The sequence below is a fragment of the Vespa crabro genome, chromosome 19, assembly GCF_910589235.1.
Source record: "Vespa crabro chromosome 19, iyVesCrab1.2, whole genome shotgun sequence".
NCBI lineage: Eukaryota > Metazoa > Arthropoda > Insecta > Hymenoptera > Vespidae > Vespa > Vespa crabro.
In genome coordinates this window covers 1,017,727-1,036,543 of record NC_060973.1, presented here as the reverse complement: position 1 = coordinate 1,036,543, position 18,817 = coordinate 1,017,727, and the positions used below count along the sequence as shown (strand labels likewise).

At 37.7% G+C, this 18,817-nt stretch overlaps 1 protein-coding gene across 4 annotated transcripts in view; it reads right to left on the bottom strand.

Moving 5' to 3' along the window:
- Nucleotides 1-18,817, bottom strand: part of LOC124430651 (zygotic gap protein knirps-like) — a 203,839-nt gene that overhangs the window by 9,327 nt on the left and 175,695 nt on the right. For 3 of the 4 annotated variants that reach the window (XM_046977551.1, XM_046977552.1, XM_046977550.1), the window contains one exon: nucleotides 11,729-11,806. In XM_046977551.1, the coding sequence (XP_046833507.1) occupies nucleotides 11,729-11,806 (78 nt within the window). Of the gene's footprint in view, nucleotides 1-11,728; nucleotides 11,807-11,888; nucleotides 12,149-18,817 lie in introns of those variants that run through there. The other variant, XM_046977549.1, reaches the window with a different exon arrangement.

Here is an 18,817-nt window from a genome sequence, read left to right as displayed (position 1 = left end):
TATATATATATATATATATATATGTGTGTGTAAAAGTAAGGTATACAATCGAAATGAAGAGAAAAAATCAATGCTCAATTCGTACAGAGCATTTTACTATAACGGATCGTGGGAAGGCTTTATCTTAAAGCTAGTGGAAATTTCTATCTACTTATTCCTCTTCTTCTTTCGAACAAACGTTCACTGTTCATGAACATAAGGAGGAGGAAGAGGAGAAAAAGGAGGTGGAGGAAGAGGAGGAAGAGAAGAAGAAGAGGACAGTCGGTGCTGGTCTTTACGGTCCGAAGCCGGCAAGATCGTACGTCAGAAACTTTTTCCGTCTGGCTCGATATGGCTTCCGAGGATTTGTCAGGGTGAGCTATTTGCTTGCATTTTGTAGTCTATCCCCTTTCGATCTTTGCACGCCGCCGAAGAAGCAGAAGAAGAAGGAAGAAGAAAGAAGGAGGAGGAGTGGGGCTAAAAGACACGAGCTGTTATCCTTCGGCTTTGCTTCTATCCCCTAAACGTCCATCCTAGACGACGTACTACCTTTTAGTTCTAGAGTGATCAGTCCTACCGCGGATCCAACGTCGGATAGACGAACGTAAGGATTGACGCAGGAGACCGATTCACGCGAAAGAGAAAGAGAAAGAGAAAGAGAGAGAGAAAGAGAGAGCTTCTACGATCTTCGGAGGGCTACGTTACGAGCTATTCGAATACAAGAGACGTTTTAACGGCAGGGTAAGATCGATAAAGAGAGAGAGAGAGAGAGAGAAGGAAAAAGAAACGCGTGAGAAAATTTACCACCATGAGTAATATATATATAAATTTATGTACATATTCTACTATCCAGTATGATTTTTCTCAAACGTTAACTCAACATTTTTATTCATACCTATCTAGAAATATTAAGGGGAAAAAAAAGCCACGACCTATAATCTTCCAACGTATCTATCTATATTTTTTTTTCCTTTTCCTTTTAACGAGAACGATCAACGAACTTATTATTACGCTAACATCGAATTGAAACTATGGAAAGAAAAAGAAGAAAAAGGAAGGAGGGGAAGAAAAAAAGAAATATATATATATATATATATATATATTATCCAGAGTATAACTCAGGTAAAGTATTCATCTAAAATTTAATCGATCTCGATCGGGAGACTCTCTCGATAGAAATCTAGTCTCGTAGAAGAAGCTTAGTCGGATGGGAAAGAGCGCACAAATGTCGAAGGAAGTTGGCTAACATAAATCGGAGTCGAGTTCAAAGCGAGCCTCTGCCTGCCTGCCTGCCTGCCTGCCTGACTGCCTGGCCTCTCCGATGTACATACGTACATACGTATCCTCCGTACACCTATCGTACCTATCGTACCTATCCTATACGTACTGTAAGTATCGTACGTATCGTATTTGCGAACGGATCGTCGCTCTATTGAATCGCTACCGTGTGCGTTTCGCAACGCATAATCTACGATCGGGTCGTCCTGCCTACGTCCTCGATATTATCGCGAGGAAAGAGTAGTAGAAGAAGCGAGAGCGAGAGCGAGAACGAGACCGAGTGAGCGCACGAGCGCACAAGTGCGGCCACCCGATCCCGAGTCGAGGCAAACCGAGAACTCGGCGCATTGTGATTCGTGGCACGCGAAAGAAGGAGAGACACTTCCAACGCAGCGCGCGTCCAACTTCCAGCACGGACCTTTTTATCCTCCCTCTCCCTCCCTCCCTCTCGCTACATTCCCCTTCTCCCTCCTACTCTCCTCTATCTCTTCCTTCACCACCACCACCACCACCATCACCATCACCACCGCCAACCGCTGCCTGACGGTCTTCTCCTCGAGAAAACGTTATCTTCGCGAAGTCTAGACGAGCTATCGTCACCAATCGGGAGAAAAACTTTTAAAGATATTCAGAATCCTTGATTTGAGAACGCTACTCGAATGTTTAATCGTCTGTTACGATTAAATTTCTCATGATTTTTTCTTTCTTTTTTTTTTTTTTGTTTTTTTTTTGTTGTTTTTTATTTGCTCTTTTTTTTGTTCTTTTTTTTTTGTTGTTTTTTATTTGCTTTTTTTTTGTTTTTTTTTTTCCATCAAATGTTCGCACGATTCGTAAGATAAATACATATGCATTTATGTAATTCGGTTGGATATGCATATGCAAGGTATTACAGATTAAAACGTTTCGTAGGTAAATTTTTTAATCGATAATGTGTGTAATGTTATTCCAGTTGCAGTTTGATGTTGCAGTCCGATACGGTGGATTTTAATTGGAGGTCCACCAAACGAACAGATATTAACGTATATGTATGTATACTTCGTTTTCTTAAACGTTGTATGATGGTAACTGTTCTGGCATCTTTTGAAATATGTATATACATTTATATATACTGTTTATCTATATGAAATATGTATATCCTTAGTTTGAAAGGAATCTTGGAATGTATATAACAGTCTCTTAGAGATTTCCTTTATTAACTAAATGAAGTGCCACTTGTCAGAGATGATCTCATAGCGCAAAGGATAAAAATATAAAAGATTTAACAAAGGATAAACGAACGAACGAACGAATGAACGCCGAACGCGAACGAACGAACGAACGAACGAACGAACGAACGAACGAATCGAATTGAATCGAATATAACGCTTGTTTATTTACGTGGTTAACCGCGAGAAAGACCTAAGCTGATCCCTCTAGTGTTCTCCCTATTATTCTATTCTTCTTCCTTCTCGGTGAAAGCAACGATCGTGTCGGCGAGAGTCTTCCTAATAAACCCGATTACGACGTAACGCTCGCGTGGAACTCATCGCGACGAAACTTTCGCGAGGTTAAAGGTAATTCCCCGTTGAATAGTATTGGAAATACTATTACGTTAACGTTCATTGTTCAAACATTTTCACTCGCGTTCTAACGTTCTAACATTTTTCTTCTTTTGATCGAACAATTTAAATCTACGTATATATAATACCTATCAACCATGAATAATAATAACTCATTATAACTTTAAATCATACGTATAATGTTTCTAATGAGACACGTTATATCAGATTTTATATTTAAAATGTTTTAATATAATAATATTTCTTTTACTTTTACATCATCATCATCATCATCATCATCATCATCATCATCATCATCATCATCATCATTATCAAGGTAACGTTTATTGTTGAAATGATAATTTCTCTTGGGTTTTAAACAAGTTTAATATCTTTTTTGCCGGCAATTTAAATCTACGAAAAATAGAAATCGTGAATTATAATCATACAATTTAACTTTATATAATGTCTACATTTAATATCTTCCAATGAGAAGTTATCAAGATTTTATAGTAGATATTAATATAGTAATATTTCTATTATCTTCATTACATTATCACGATAATCGTCATATATAAATATATCTACTCTAATATAATATAAATATAATTGAAATAATAACTTATATAACCAAATACAATTTTATTGTATAAATAATTATACGTATGTATGTATATATATATAAAATATATTTTAGACGTTATATCGTAGTTAATTTATCTATTGTTTCTTTTTTTTATTTTATTCTACTTTTTTTTCTTTTTTCTGTAACCATGACAATAATGTACAATAATGTACTTAGATATTGTTTCGTACGATTCGTTTTCGAGTGAAACTCGTCTGAGATCGAGAAAATCGGCAGTAGCTCGAGGACGTCGTTGCGAAATGCGATCGTTTCGAAGAGATCGGCCGCGTTCGCGTTAGACGCGAGGTCGCGACACGTTGCACGAAGAAGTCGGCTGTCTTTGGTTGCGCAGGACGGCCGCGGCCGAATGCTAAAGACCGATTCTCAAGGGCGCAGCACGATCCGTTCCTCGATCTCGTCCCTCGATCACGCTCGGGCGTGAATTGGGCCACCTCGTACGTGTACACGACGTTTTGCATCTTTTTATTTCCTAAGTACTTACTCACTTACCTAAGTATTCCAAAGATACATGAGAGAAAGACAGAGACAGAGAGAGAGAGAGAGAGAGAGAGAGAGAGAGAAAGAGAAAAAAGGAAAAACGATACATCGAGGTAATAGAATCTATCGATCCTTTCATAGTTGAAAAAAGATTTATGAGACTACGTAAAATAGTATTCGAACTCGATTTGGGAAACCACGTGGGTTTGGGCGTTTCCGTCAAAGCAGACTCGTAAATCCAAAAAGCAATTTATACGATCAATGTGATAGTACGCGTTTTCCTTCTCGGTGTATCTAAAGTCTTTAACGTTTCTCGTCTGTCGCCAAATTCGTCTTGGTGTCCGATCTTCCGTACTGATCGAGAACGCGCTACTACGTGACAACCATAAATGTTCGTTGCTCTAGCGCAGCGAAAGTGACTTCTTTAGCTGCTTTTAAAAGAACACAGAAAGAAAAAGAAAAAGAGAGAGAGAGAGAGAGAGAGAGAGAGGGAGAAAAAGGAAAGATTTGGAAGGGACAACGATCGTTTAAAGAGTAAAAATCGTACATAAGAGATCTGTCCGTTTTCTTTTCTTCCTCTTCTTTTTCTTTTTTTCTTTCAATCGTAAAAAAAAAAGAAAGAAAAAAAAAAAGAAAAAAAAGAATAAAAATAGCTGAGTAAGTCGATTCGATTCGATTCGATTGGATTGGATTTGGATTGGATTCTATTCGATTCGCTTCGATTCGATTCTAAGGATTTCAACGATATATATAACGTGCATTACCGGATCGGATTATTCCGATTCCACGAGCAACTTAGCGAGATATATCCGGCGCTGTTGGTCGGTCCCTATCGTGGAATCTATTTGCAGCGCCGGCATTTAAATGGCCGGCAATTAGGGAACGTAATAGCGGCAGTTAAGAAGCGCGTCGCACCACGAAGTTGGTAACTAAACCGCCTTGCAGTGCAGTGCCATAGAAAGAAACGTGCAGACAAGAGAAAGAGAAAGACAAAGAGAGAGGAGAGAGAGAGAGAGAGAGAGAGAGAAAGAGAGAGAAGGAAAAGAGAACTACTCTCGGATTCTTGTCGTGTGTTAACACGCGCCACCTTATACCCGAGCTAATGTCACTTTATGAGAGAGCTAATTGTACGGGGAAAGATATCGCGGAGAGATTGGGTCCATAATCGAGTTTACGGCGCTCTTAGCGCGAGTACACTCATCAGAGAGGACTTATCCCGCCTGCCATCTTCGACCGGACCGACCTTCCCCTTGGCTATTTGCCGACTTTGCGACTTCTTACCTTCTCACTCTCTCTTTCGCTCTCCCTTTCTCTCTTGTTTCCTTTTTTCTTTCTTTCTCATCTCTTTCCCCATTTTTATCCTGCTTCTTGACAATCTAAATAGTTCTTATTTTCCTTTATTTCTTCGAAATACGAAAAGTAATCAGAGAGAAGGATTTATCTCCATTTATATATTTTATTACATTCGAAATATAAGAATATCTATTCGTATCCATTAAAAGGAAGTTTTAAAAAAGAGAAAAGTGTTCCTTTAATTATCATTAGAAATTATATTATTCATTTTTGATTTCGCGAGAGATTTTGTGAAGGAGGAAAATGAGAAATTTTAGATCTCTCTCTCTTTCTCTCTCTCTCTCTCTCTTCATTCCTTTCTTTTTCTCTTTCTCTTACATACGAAAGCAAACCATAAACTAGATGGGGCTCGACGTTCCCTGAAAATTTGCGTAATCTTTTGAAATTGGTTCTCGAATCGATAGAACAAATACGATTCACGATTATGACGACAATGACAATGATTACGAGTATGACAACTACTACCACGACAACGAATTTGGTACTCATGAGATTGTATTAGCTCGTTTCAAAGGAAAGGTGAACGAGTTGTATAAATCGAATTCTTGAAAAGGTGGACATTAAAAAACGACCTACCGGATTGTCGTACCATTTGCAACGAAAAAATGAGATTATTGGTGTAAGTCGACATATATATTTTTACGAGAAGGAGATCGAGACTAACGCAAACGCTTATTTCAAATGAATGACGTACATATATGATAGAGAGAGAGAGAGAAAGAAGAAAAAAGAAGGGGAAGGAGGTAAGAAGTTAAGAGAGAAAAAAGAAAAAGAAAAAAGACGGAGGAAAGAACGAACCGGTCGACTAATCTGTTGATCGTGACGAGAATTTCTAATCGAACTCGAGGAAATTGCCGGTTTGTGCCGTTCCAAGTGCGTCGCCTTGTTCCTCTTTAAAAAAAGAAAAAAAAAAAAAAAAAAAAAAAATCCAATCGATCGATCTATCTATCAAAGGTATTTTCGAATGTAACTTGGTGTTCGCAAATAGTATTTGAATTCGAATACGATACGATCTTTGAAAATTAATAGAAATTATGAGAGAGAGAGAGAGATTTGGTTTCTATGTGAGTCTCTTTTTCTTCTTTTTTATTTCATTTGTAATACTTCACTATAGTCGTATCTTTCATAATATAAATTATTTTACTCTGGTACACTAAACGTTTTATCGGATAAAACAAATACGATAACACAACGATGAATGGTAGATGCGAATTTGTTAGAAGAATTAAAAGAAAAGAAAAGAAAAGAAAAAATAAAAGAAATTATCGCACGGAAAAAGGAAGAAAAAACGAGAAGAAATCGGTGAACGATCCGAATACATTATAATTTCACTTGGTGGATCGTAAAAGTCGACTCTCGTCGGCGGAAGTTTCGCGTTCCAGTAACTAAGTGCCTTTTCGAATCGTCGCGCCGGATATGTCAGTACCACGTCGAATTTACGGGAGCTTCGAAGTGCCGAAACAAAATGCGCTTTCGTTCTATAGAGAGAAGAACACTCTCTCTCTCTCTCTCTCTCTCTCCCTCTCTCTCTCTCTCTCTCTTTCTCTCTTTTTTGAGCCACGCCGTTATTTTGCAACGACAACGAACGAACGAAAGTCTTTTGTAGCATCTTTTGACGTCCTCGAAGGAAAAGAGTCGCCGCGCGGCCTCATTGTCGAACGATGAATAACCGAAGCTCCCTCTGAATCACGCCTGCCTTTTTTTATTTTCTTTTTCCTTTTATTTTTTTTTTTTCTTCTTTTTTCTTTTTTTTACGACCAACCGAGAGTGTGACTGAGTGAAAGAGAGAGAGAGAGAGAGAGAGAAAGAAGTAAAAGAGGCAGAGAGGTAGAGAGCCGACAAATTTTGAGTCTCCTGCATAATTCGCACCACGAAAAACAATGGACGGGCTCTCCTCTATTTGCATGATAAACGCGATTTCGAATATATGTATATGTATATATATATATATATATATATATACGCGAGTGTAAGAGAGAAAAAGAGAGAGAGAGAGAATGATTCTTTTGCGAATTGGTGCAGGGCTCTTCGTTCGCGTAAATATTCATACGAACCCTGCCTTGCCTCCTCACTTCTTCTCACTCTTTCGGCCTTCGGACGACCTGGCTTTCGTTTATTTTAACGCTCGTGAGAAATAAAAGGAAGGAGAGAGAGAGAGAGAGAGAGAGAGAGAGAGAGAGAGAGAGAGAGAGAAATAGAGAGACGAAGAACGCGACTACGAACGTGGAATTCGAACGCTACCCGAAAACGACGACACACACTCCTCGATCTCAAAACAGGGACGTATGTATATCCTTTCTCTCTTCTTTTTACTCTTTACTCGTCTTCTTTTTTTTCTAGTTTTCCATTTTTAATGAATGAATAAATGAATGAATGAATGAATGAATTAATTAATTAATTAATCTTCAAGAAGGAAGAGACATTAACTTGATCTTTGAGACTCATTGGAAAGAAAAAACCTCATGGAATATTAACGGTGATATTTAATCGAAAAAGAGAAAGAAAAGGAAAAAAAAAAAAAAGAAAGGATAAAAGGAAAGAAGAAGAGAAATGTAATATTAATAAAAGATAACGTGAATTACTTCGAATCGTTGAAGAGGACACAAGGTAGGATCATATTTTCTGACTTTCGTACATTTGGAGAACGGGAGTCGTCGTCGCGTACCTCCTGGCACCAAAAATGGAAGAAGACCGAGGGAAAGATCCGGAGCGTGCGTCGTCTTCCCAAAGAGAAGGGACGACGTGGTCGAAGAGAAGTGATGCTGTGGATAGAGGAGGGAATGAGGGAGGAAGGGAAAGAGGAAGGTTCTCCTTTTCTCTCTTTCTCGATGTTACGCAGAGAATTCGAGGCAGTCGTTAGTATGCTAATGAGAGTCTCTCTCGTTTTTTATCCCGAAGAGAGTCGCGCGCCCGCGCACGAGCTAAATTATTTCAAATATTTCCGAATCTCCAACAGCGCATACTCTTAATTTCTTTTTTTTTTTTTATTTTTATTTTTCACGAATAGTCGATACCCTTAAAGATCTAGAAGTAGTAGTATACCCGTTTAGATCTATTATATATAGCCGAGATTTGTATCTCATATATTTTCATTCCTTTTTATCTATCTTCCTTTTGCAAATTATCTCGATTTAATTTAATTCCTATTCAAATAATCATTCGTATTCCGCTCGTTAAAAGCTTTGAGAACATAGTATAATATTATTTAAATATAATTTAAACGAAAATCAAAATATATTTGTATTAGAATTTTATTTATATAGAAAAGTATCGCATGTTAATCATACGCACACGCACGCAAAATATATACATATATATATATATATATAAAATAAAAATATATCGTTGCAATATTTCATGTCCTTAGCTACATACCGTCAGAATGATTTTATAAACGGAGGGAAAGGGGGAGAGGGGGATGACGGGGAGGGAGGGAATGAAGAGAAATTGAAAAGAACGATATGAGAGAATCCTTCTTAAATGGGGTGGTGGTCTCTTCCACCAACTATTTCTGACACGAGCTTTTTCTTTCTCTCGATATCAGGAGCACTCTTTCTCTTGAATGGCGCCGTTATATATCTCACGATAAGATCAAAACCTTGGGAGGACCCGTGTCTCGCGTTTCGAGTATTTCTATGTATTTGTATGTGCCGCGTACGTTGTTCCTGTGTTTGTTCATTTGTGTGTGTGTGTGCGTGTGCGTACGTATGTGTGACGTTCTTCCACGCATTCTCCCGCGACAATATTAATTTCGAACTGACTCACATTCGTTTATATAATCACGATTCATATCTTTGATTTTTTTTTCTCCCTTTTTCGAATTTTTTCGTTTCTTATTTCTTTTTCATTTTTTTTCTTGTTCTTTCCTTTCGTTTGATAATCGTTCGAGCATGAAACTATGAAATAGAGGACCAACCTTTACTAAGCTATTTAAACATCCACTCCTTCTACCACCCTTAATAAAACTTTTTTTACGAAAGAAATACGTACGCAACTCGAAAATAGTACATCATTTCTCGTTCGAATTTCGAAATAAAGGATCCTTCTTCTTTCTATTTGACTTGATCCGAGGAAAAAAAAAAGAAAGAAGAAAGAAAGAAAAAAAGAAACAACGATGGAAGTTAAATAAGAATCGTATTATACACATACACACACACACACACATATATATATATATACATATGTACATACACACACACATAGAGATATATACAAACATATATACGAGAATGGACCAAATGGGAACGGCGCGTTTACGGTAGCGAAAGTGAGATTCTCCGCGTTTGCAAAAGTGCAAAGGGTAATTGTACAATGTTACCATATTTACGCAACACACAGACATTCGTTCGTTCTACTATTACGAAGATGCTTACACGTTGTTGTGTTGTTGTTCTTATTATTATTATTATTATTGTGTAAGTTGAAAAAATTGAAGAGTATGTATTTAAGAGAAGAGATATTGATCTTAGAGAATGAAACCGGATGATAAGAGAGAAAGAAACAGACACACATACACGCACACGCAAAGAGAGAAATAGAAAGAGAGAGAGAGAGAGAGAGAGGAGAGTCTAATTTAACCTAAAACGTCTTTTATCTCTTCGTCTTTTGGATTTTTCTATTCGTAAAGAATCGAACGCACGCGATAGCTACGACTAAGCGAAGTAAAAGAAGTAATAGTACTAATAATAGTAGTAGTAGTAGTAGTAGTAGTAAAAGAAGTAGAGGAGGAAGAGAAGGTGGAGGTGGAGGAGGAGGAGGAGGATGAGGAAGACGACGGATACAGACCATTGCCCGTTGTTGCCTTAATGAGGTCCAATTACTATCGGATGGGTCACTTAGTATGCGGTACCGATATTCTCTCGACGGTGTACCACATTAGTGGGACGAGAGCAAGGGTCAACACCCTTCGGAGAAATAAACCTTGCCTAACGAGACTCTCTCGATGGTTTTCCTCTTCCTCTCTTCTAGCCGATATCGATACAAGTTTACTGGGCCTGCCTGCTTGCTTGCTTGCTTGCTTGCTTGCTTGCTTGCCTGCCTGCCTGCCTGCCTGCCTGCCTGCCTGCCTGCCTGCTTGCCTGTCTACGTTTCACCTGTCTGCGCGACCTATCCTATTTCGTCCTCCGATGAACTTTGATCCTTACGGATATCTAACTCTTTCACATTTTTGATCGAATTTTTTCGTAATTCCTTTCAGGCTCGACGACGAATCTCTTTTTTCCGATATGTAAAGTAAATCATGAGATATCGTTTGCTCTTGTTTCGTTTCTTCTTTTTTTTTTCTCTCTTCTTCTTCTTCTTTTGTTCTGTTTAAGATGACTTATTTGATGATTCTTTTTTCTTCCTTTTTTTATTTTATTTTGTTTCATCGTCGGAAAAGAAAATGAGATCAAACAGGCTTTCTTTCTTTTGATTTTTTTTCTCATTTTTTGGTTTTTTCGTTTTTTCTTCTTCTTTTCTCTCTCTCTCTCTCTCTCTCTCTCTCTCTCTCTCTCTTTCTCTTTTTTCTTACTTTCACCGAGAAGGAAAGGAGCTTATTAACCTTCGTTCCTCCTTTTAAAAACTGGAGTGCCAGGCGGACAGCGAGTTTTGTCGGACCGCCCGTCGAGCTTTACGATTTCGAGAGGAACGAAACTTGGAGTATAAATCGCATAGGAATGATCGTCGATGTGACAGTGGCAGCTGCGCGTGCCTAAAATCACTACTCTGTGTGTGTGTGTGTGCATGCATGCGCCATTCCTACTTTTATTCTTAAAAAAGAAGAAAAAGAAAACAATAAGAGAAGTAAAAGCGTAGAAAAGTTGAAGACAAGAACGTCAACATAGCAACGCGAACACTTTAACGTTTCAATTGACATACGTATATTGCCACTTTCATTAGATTTCTTCCTTCTATTTCGGTCGAACGTAGAATTTATTTACGATCGATAGCACATGATAACGTGCTTATCTCGTCGAACAAGCGGAACTCAATGTCGCAGTAGTTCGAGCGTGCAATTAACCAGACCACGAGCGCCTTCGTACGCAGAGTGAATCACTTAACAAATAGTTATTGCCTATATAGGTATTTGAATGTTTATATGTATAAGAACGATATGACTTAATATATATATATATATATATATATATATATATATATTGTCTTTAATTAAATTAAACTTTTTTCTTTCTTCCACCTAATAAATTTTCCAATAGACTTTATAATCATTATAGCAATATCAATTATTAATGTAATCGCTTAGAATGCTTTATTTGTTGCTCTATTTGCTCTTACTTTTTACGTTAGCTAAATGACTCAGCCTGTATAAAACATTCCTCGATTTTTTCCATAAATTAAGATAATCGATGTGTGTATGTGTGTATTGAGTTCATGTGCGATCATCAATTTGATATGTAATAAAGAAATAATGCTGGAAAAAAATAGAGCAAAAAAAAGAAGAAAAAAAAAAAATCCTCACCTTACAACCCTCGCATGTGAAAGCACCGAAATGAAAACCTGCTGCTGGCTCGCCACAGACCTTGCACTGTTGGTTCATCTGCAATTATAGAAATTATGTTATTCAAAGAATATAGAACGAGCGAATGCACGCACATCCATATATATATATATATATATACATATAAAAAAATCCGTGCGTCAGTAAGTTCCGCTTGTTTCATCCTTGGCTTAGGATAAAGAGCTAGAAGATGGGGATGGGATGAGGTGGGGTAGGATGGGGTAGGTAGGGTGGAGTGGGATGAGATAGCGCCGTCGAACCGGTTTTCTACGTTCGCTTTGATTTTTATTCCTCCCACAATATCTCTCACGGATGTTCAATCTCAAATTGGCGCGTACATAAGTGAGGAAAAATAACAGCAACGTGATTTTCACGTCGATCACCAAGCCTCCTCTCTTCTTCCGTCTACTAGAAAAGGCTGACGCAAGTCGACTCGTAATCAAAGCGACGTATGTATCGGTCAGAAAGAGAGACAGGGAGAGAGAAAAAGAGAGAGAGGGAGAAAGAAAAAGAGAAAAAGATAGATAGAGAAGAGGCGATGGCAGAAGAAGGGGCAGCGAGAAGGGAGAGGAAAAGAGATTGACTATTTTTCGAACGTTCGAGTTACGTAAAAATGACTGGCATCGTGCATCCGCAACGAGAAACGAAACGCATCTATATAACGAGAAGAGAAATAATAGTTCGACTTAGGATAACGACGCTTTCATTTTTCAACTATTAACGTTATTCGATATTTTCTTTCTTGAAGAAAGTTTAACGCCTTTCTTTCTTTCTTTTTTTTTCTTTTTCTTTTTTTGGAGGAGAGGATTCTCGATTCTTATTCATTTCGTATGAGAGTTATCGATGTGCAAATTAGTTTTTAATGATTCAATCGAAAAAAAAAAAAACGCACGCGCGTGATGCTCTACTTCTCTCTTTCATTCTGACGTCGCAATCAATATCGTATCAACAAATTATTTTATCATCAACAATTCGTTTATCATCGAAAATCATGAATTATCAAATAAGGATACTATTCATTTTTAATAATCCTTCCTTTTTTCCCCAGCACATTTATTTATTTATTTTTTTTCCTTTTTTTTTTTTTTTCTTTTCTTTTTCGTCATAAGCCTCAATACTCAATACAATAATTTTCCTCGGCCGATTCTATTTAACTATAACATTATCTTCTTCCAATAATTTTTATTCAAGTCGTACAACTGACTCCGATACGACTTCTATTTTTAAAGATACAACATAGGTACCTTCCAAAAACATCGATATTAATTTCGTCGAAAAAAAAAAAAATCGAAAAAGAAAGCAAGAAAAAAAAAACGTGACCGTAAAGTGTCTCCCACGCGAAAGACTTTGAAGATGTCTTTGAGTAAAAAATGTTTTCCCCTCCCCCCCCCCTCTCTCTCTCTTTTTCTTATCTATCGAAACCTTTTTTTTTCTATCATTTACAAACGACGAACAACAGATGGGCACCGAGTCTGAGGCTTCTCTATCGGGTCTACTCGTCGTATAAACGCGCGCTAGTTAATGGATCTTCTAGTTAAAATTTATCGACAAAGAAGCAACGGAACGCTTTTCACCTCTTCCTCTTCGATCGGGCAACCAACCGACGCTGACGAAGAGGATCGGGAAGTCCTCTCGACTTAGGCCATTAGTAAGTCGGCTCTCTTCTCCTTCTACTTCTACTTCATCGTTCAGTACCGTTCGGTCTCTTACTCGCTTTTCTAACGATCGAACCGAAACGCACGGTACCGAACGATCCGACCTATCATAAATCAGCGCTATCTCGTCGAACGCTGTCATCTGCACTCGCCGGACTCTCCAGAGTGTCACAAAGGTCTCTATAATGCCGGCACCTTCTCTCGTGAGTGCGCTCAGTCAAACGTAGTGTCGTTCATTCTTTTTTTTTTTCTCTCTCTTTTCTTTTCTTTTTTTTTCCTTTACTCTTTTCTCTCCTTTTCCATTTCCCTTTTTTCTTTTTTTTTCCCCTCCCTTTATTTTCTCTCTTTTCGATTAAAAAAAACCTTTCAATCAAGTTTCGCTAAAACGAACGACAAATATTTCGTCGAATTTTCTTTTTCTTTTTTTTTTTCTTCTTCTTTTTTTTTTGTTCTCATTCAATCTTTTTTTATGTGTAATGTAATTCCTTCAAACGAGTTTTCACCGTTCATCGAATTGAATCGATTAATCAATATACGAAAATGTTGAAATCTTAATCAACGTAGGAATATGATAAGCAAATGCGTTTCACTTAACCCCCTTTTTTAATCATTTGGTATGCGTTTTCTCAGCTTGGATCGACGTTAATCAGTTTATTAAAACGTTGAAATATTAATCAATTTGGGTAACTGATAAAAGCAAATGCATTTCACTTAATCCTTTTTCTTTTTCAATCTCTTGGAATGCATTTTGTCAACTTAAATCGACATTAATAGACCTATGAAAATGTTAAAATTGTAATCGGTATGTGACAATGATAAGTGAATACATTTACTTAGTAATTTTATTTTGGGGGAGGGATTCCCCCTAAATATTATCTCCAAACGTGTTTTATCAAAATGGATCGACATTAAACAACGCATGAAAAAAAAAAAAAAATTGCAATAAATATGTAAAAATGATAAGCAAATACGTTTCGCTTAAATTCTCCTTTCTTAATCTTTTGAAACAACATTTTATCAACGAAAATTGACATTGATCAATTCATAAAAAAAAAAAAAAAAAGAAAAAAAAAAGAAAAGAAAGAAAGAAAAAAAGAAAAGATTATAATCAACGATCGTAAATTCCAAAAGCAAAGGCAAAAGCAAAAGAAGAAAATGAAGAAGATTTCCAACGTTCATTAATCGAAACGCGCATATAGTGGAAAACGTAAAGGAGAAATATATTTCAGGTATCGTAATCGTCGAGAGAAGCGAAAGGAACAAAAGGCTACCGCGAGCCGCGAGAGCATCGTCTGTCTACTACAAGAAATATTTTAACGAGAATTTAGAACGACGTGTAATTAGAGCAGGCTTGCTTCGACCATACCGTTTTTCTTCGGAGCACGCGCGCGCGATTCGCAACCTCCCGCGTTAACCTACCGCGCGAGAGAGAAAGAGAAACAGACAGATAGACAGACAGACAGAAAAACAGACAGAGAGAGAGAGAGAGAGAGAAGAAAAAGATAGCTCGTCTCGAAGGTTCGTTAAGGTTTTTAAGTTTTTTTTCGTCGACACAGTTGTTTGACGCCCGTTGCTTCTTGCGTTCCGCTCGTTGATGAAGCGAAACCCCATATAGACATTCCCCTCTTTTCTATTTTCTAATCTTTCATACTTACACTTGTTTATACCGGGTGAACTCATTTCAAAATAAATTGCAGTAGATTATCCTTCAGAATTTAGAATGGATCGCGTAGTGAGCGAGTAAACGGAGCAGGATAACGGGTGAAGTCGGTGAAAAACGATAATTATTCTGATTTATAAGTAAAGTTTCCAGAAAGCAAAAAAAAATAAAAATAAAAAGAATTGACAGGAAAGAGTATTAATAAAAAACAAAAAAAAAAACAAAAAAAAAAAGAAAAGAGAAGAGAAAGAAAGAAAAAAAGAGAAAAAATATACGATAAGTATCATGATTTCTGATATCGAAGTAAACGATCGATTAGACGATCGAGCAAAGGATATGGCGAGTCGAGCGACTTTTAACTCGGTTATACATCACGTTTCACGATAAATCACCGTGCGAAAGAAGTTGAACCGACGGCGACCTTACTCGAGGCGTTTGTCTATATTCAGTTAACGTGCCATTTAAGTAAGTAAAAGAGAGAGAAAGAGAGAGAGAGAGAGAGAGAGAGAAACTATTGATTTTACAAAAGATGTCACCGCCGTGTCACTCCCTTCTCGTCTCATTCGAACGTTGGCTTTTATTGCTTGATTTGGGCCAAGGACTGTAATCACTAAATGCGAACGAGTCGATCCATTTTTGTGCTCGAGAATAAATCCTTTTTCTCCTGAACGCGATCGTATTTTATCATAGCGATTTATCATCGAGAAGGTCGATTCATCGATAAATAGGTTCTCGACTCGAATATCTATCTAATTGTTCTAATCGTTCTAATACATTTAATATATTTTCAAAATCTTACCAACATTGTTTTATGAACGTTCGTTTGGTTTCAAGTTTACTCTCTTTCTCTCTCTCTCTCTCATTTTCATTCTTACTCTCTCTCTCTCTCTCTCTCTCGAGGACACGAAAAAGCGGGTTTCTCGTGTAAATATACACACCTCGTACCCCAGTTTCGAAGAGTTAGAGTCAATATTTGCTCGGCACTCGTTCGTTAATGAAGTCGATATCGTTTCTCATCTACCACGGCGTTACCTGCATCGAAATATTAACGTACATACTTCTCGTTTCTACGAGGTTGATGAGAAGAGAGAACAAGGGTCCTTGATCGACCCTTTCGAGCTCATCTCTTGGGCTACCAGACACGTACGGGCAACAGGGGCACGTCCAAGTTTACGCACCATTAAACTCGAGTTCCGTGTGACGTTTATCCCTTCAGGAAAGTTCTCTATCTCTCTCTCTCTTCTTTCCCTTTTCTTTTTATTTTTGACTCTTTTACATTCTCTCCTCTCCCTCTCTCTCTCTTTCTCTTTCTCTCGCTCTTCGTTCACGGCTCTCCTCCCTTTTTTTAGGGCCAACGTACACCGTTGAAACGACATCAACCCTTTGACTTTAAGATAGAAATTTAGAGGTTGCATATATGTATGTATGTACTCACTTAGAGATATATATGAATAGATTTAAGAAAATATTTGTCTTACGATACAGTTGGACCTATCATCCTTCTTGGATATATAAAAATAAATATATAACGTAGAAGCTTCATTGACGATCACCGGTAAAATCTAGTTCGTTCGTTCTCGAAGTAGAAGTCGAAGTCGAACATTCTCGCCGATGATCCCAGGTCGTGGGCAAAGATCTCGCGTGATTTATGTCGATCCCGGAGGCGAGGCACGCAACTTACGTTACCACGATCATTCTCGCCCCCTATCCATCTCTCACTTCTATAATATTTCTCTTTGAAAATGATTTTCAATTGATATCGTTCGTCCACTACTAAATATCTATCTGTCTATGATATATATATATATATATATATATATATATATATATATTAATTTTTTTTTTTTCATTATAAAATACAAATTTTATTATTATTTTATCAGAAATATCATCTTCTCTTTCATCATTTCGTAATACAACGAAAGCGTAATACATTTACACTTACAAGTTACACATAAGACTTCGTCTGCCCTGAGAGTATGACATGGTTTTTCTAAGCACGTCGATCATTAACGATTCGATCGAAGTAACGAGTACACGGGAGTGAACGTAACCTATGCGATATAATTAATTGGAGGTATATTAATTCACAAATTTATTACCGCATTAAGAATGAGCACTTGATTACTGCCCAGCTAGTGATATACGAGCGGCCATTTTTCTCTATCCTTTTCTCTTAGTCCCTCTTTTTCTCTTCTCTCTCTCTCTCTCTCTCTCTCTCTCTCTCTTGCTTTTTCTCTTTCTAAGTTAATGAGTTAATGAATCTACTCGAAAGAAGAAGTCGATATATCACCGGTCTATACCCACGAAGGCTTCATGAGAACTTTACGCGCCAAACCTTACCGGACCGTATCGCGATAACATCGTCTTGTACATACACAACTACCTGTGTCCTTATCTGCAAATAAATCTGCTTGTAAATAAACGCGTTGCACGTGGAACCTCCCCACCTCACCCCACCCCATCCACTCTATCCCACCCCACCCCATCCCCTCTCTCCGACATAATGGAAATATTTTAATCCGATTGGCAATTAGATTGAAATCAATTGTACGCGCGACCGAGCGATTCGTGCTCGTAACTCGAAAACAAAGAAAAAAAAAGAAAACAAAAAGAAGCTAAAAAAAAAAAAAAAAGAAAAATCAATTTTTTACTTTTCCTCTCACGACGTACTTTGACTCGTCTATATATATATAAAAAATAAGAAAAAAAAAAAAAAAAAAAAAAAAAGAAAAAAAAAAGAAAAAAAAACAAACACGTATAAAGGTCGGGGAAAAAACGAAGTAAAAACCAATCGAATATTTTCTATTGGAGAAAATTCGTAGGTTTGACTTTCGAGGGAAAGAGGGGGAGAGGGGGAATAGGTCGCGCAATTTGTATCGGTGGAGATGCGTTTTTAACGATCATTTTGATGGATGATCGTCGATTCTCGGCAGGCTTTGCGTCTATCGAGTCCTTGAAAAATGATGCTTCCTGCAGGTAGTAAAGAGACAGAGAGAGAGAGAGAGAGAGAGAGACTCTACTCGATAGGTGTGCCAACCAAAGCTGGAGGAGGATTCTCCTTCTGAACGAAAAGAAGGGAGAAAAAAAGAGAAGGAAGGAGATAGAGAGAGGAGACGGAGAAAGAGAGAAAGAGATAGATAGATAGATAGAGTTCGTTTTTCCGTTAATACACTTTCGCGAGAGAGCGACGGATGGATGCCCCTGCCTCCGTGCTTCTACTACTTCTTTTGCTTTCTTTACTCCGGGAGCCAAAAACAATTAATAACCCTCGGTAGGATCATTTATCGCGACAGTTTAGGCTAAAGGGGGATGGATCTCGTCGACTAAACCTTTCTTTCATCTTTTTTTTTTCTTTCTCTCTTCTTCATTCTTTCTTTCTTTTTTTTTTCCTTTTTCTTTTTCTTTCTCTATTTACCATCTCGCGAAGAGTCCTTCTTAAACGCATTGTTCGTCTTCTCGATGCGTGACCGATCCGATTTTTAACGGAGACACTAGCCATTTTCCTTCGACACCTCTCTCTCTCTCTCTCTCTCTCTCTCTGTCTATCTGTATGTCTATCTCTGTGTCTCTGTCTCTCTAGAGTTCATCGAAAAGGATTCTAGCAAGAACCGCAATAACCCCTTTCCTTTCCTTTCCTTTCCTTTCCTTTCTTTTCCTTTCCTTTCCTACCACTTGTGGGAATCACGAGTCCTTTTGTAGATGCTCCATCGAAACGATTCGTTAGGCTCTCTT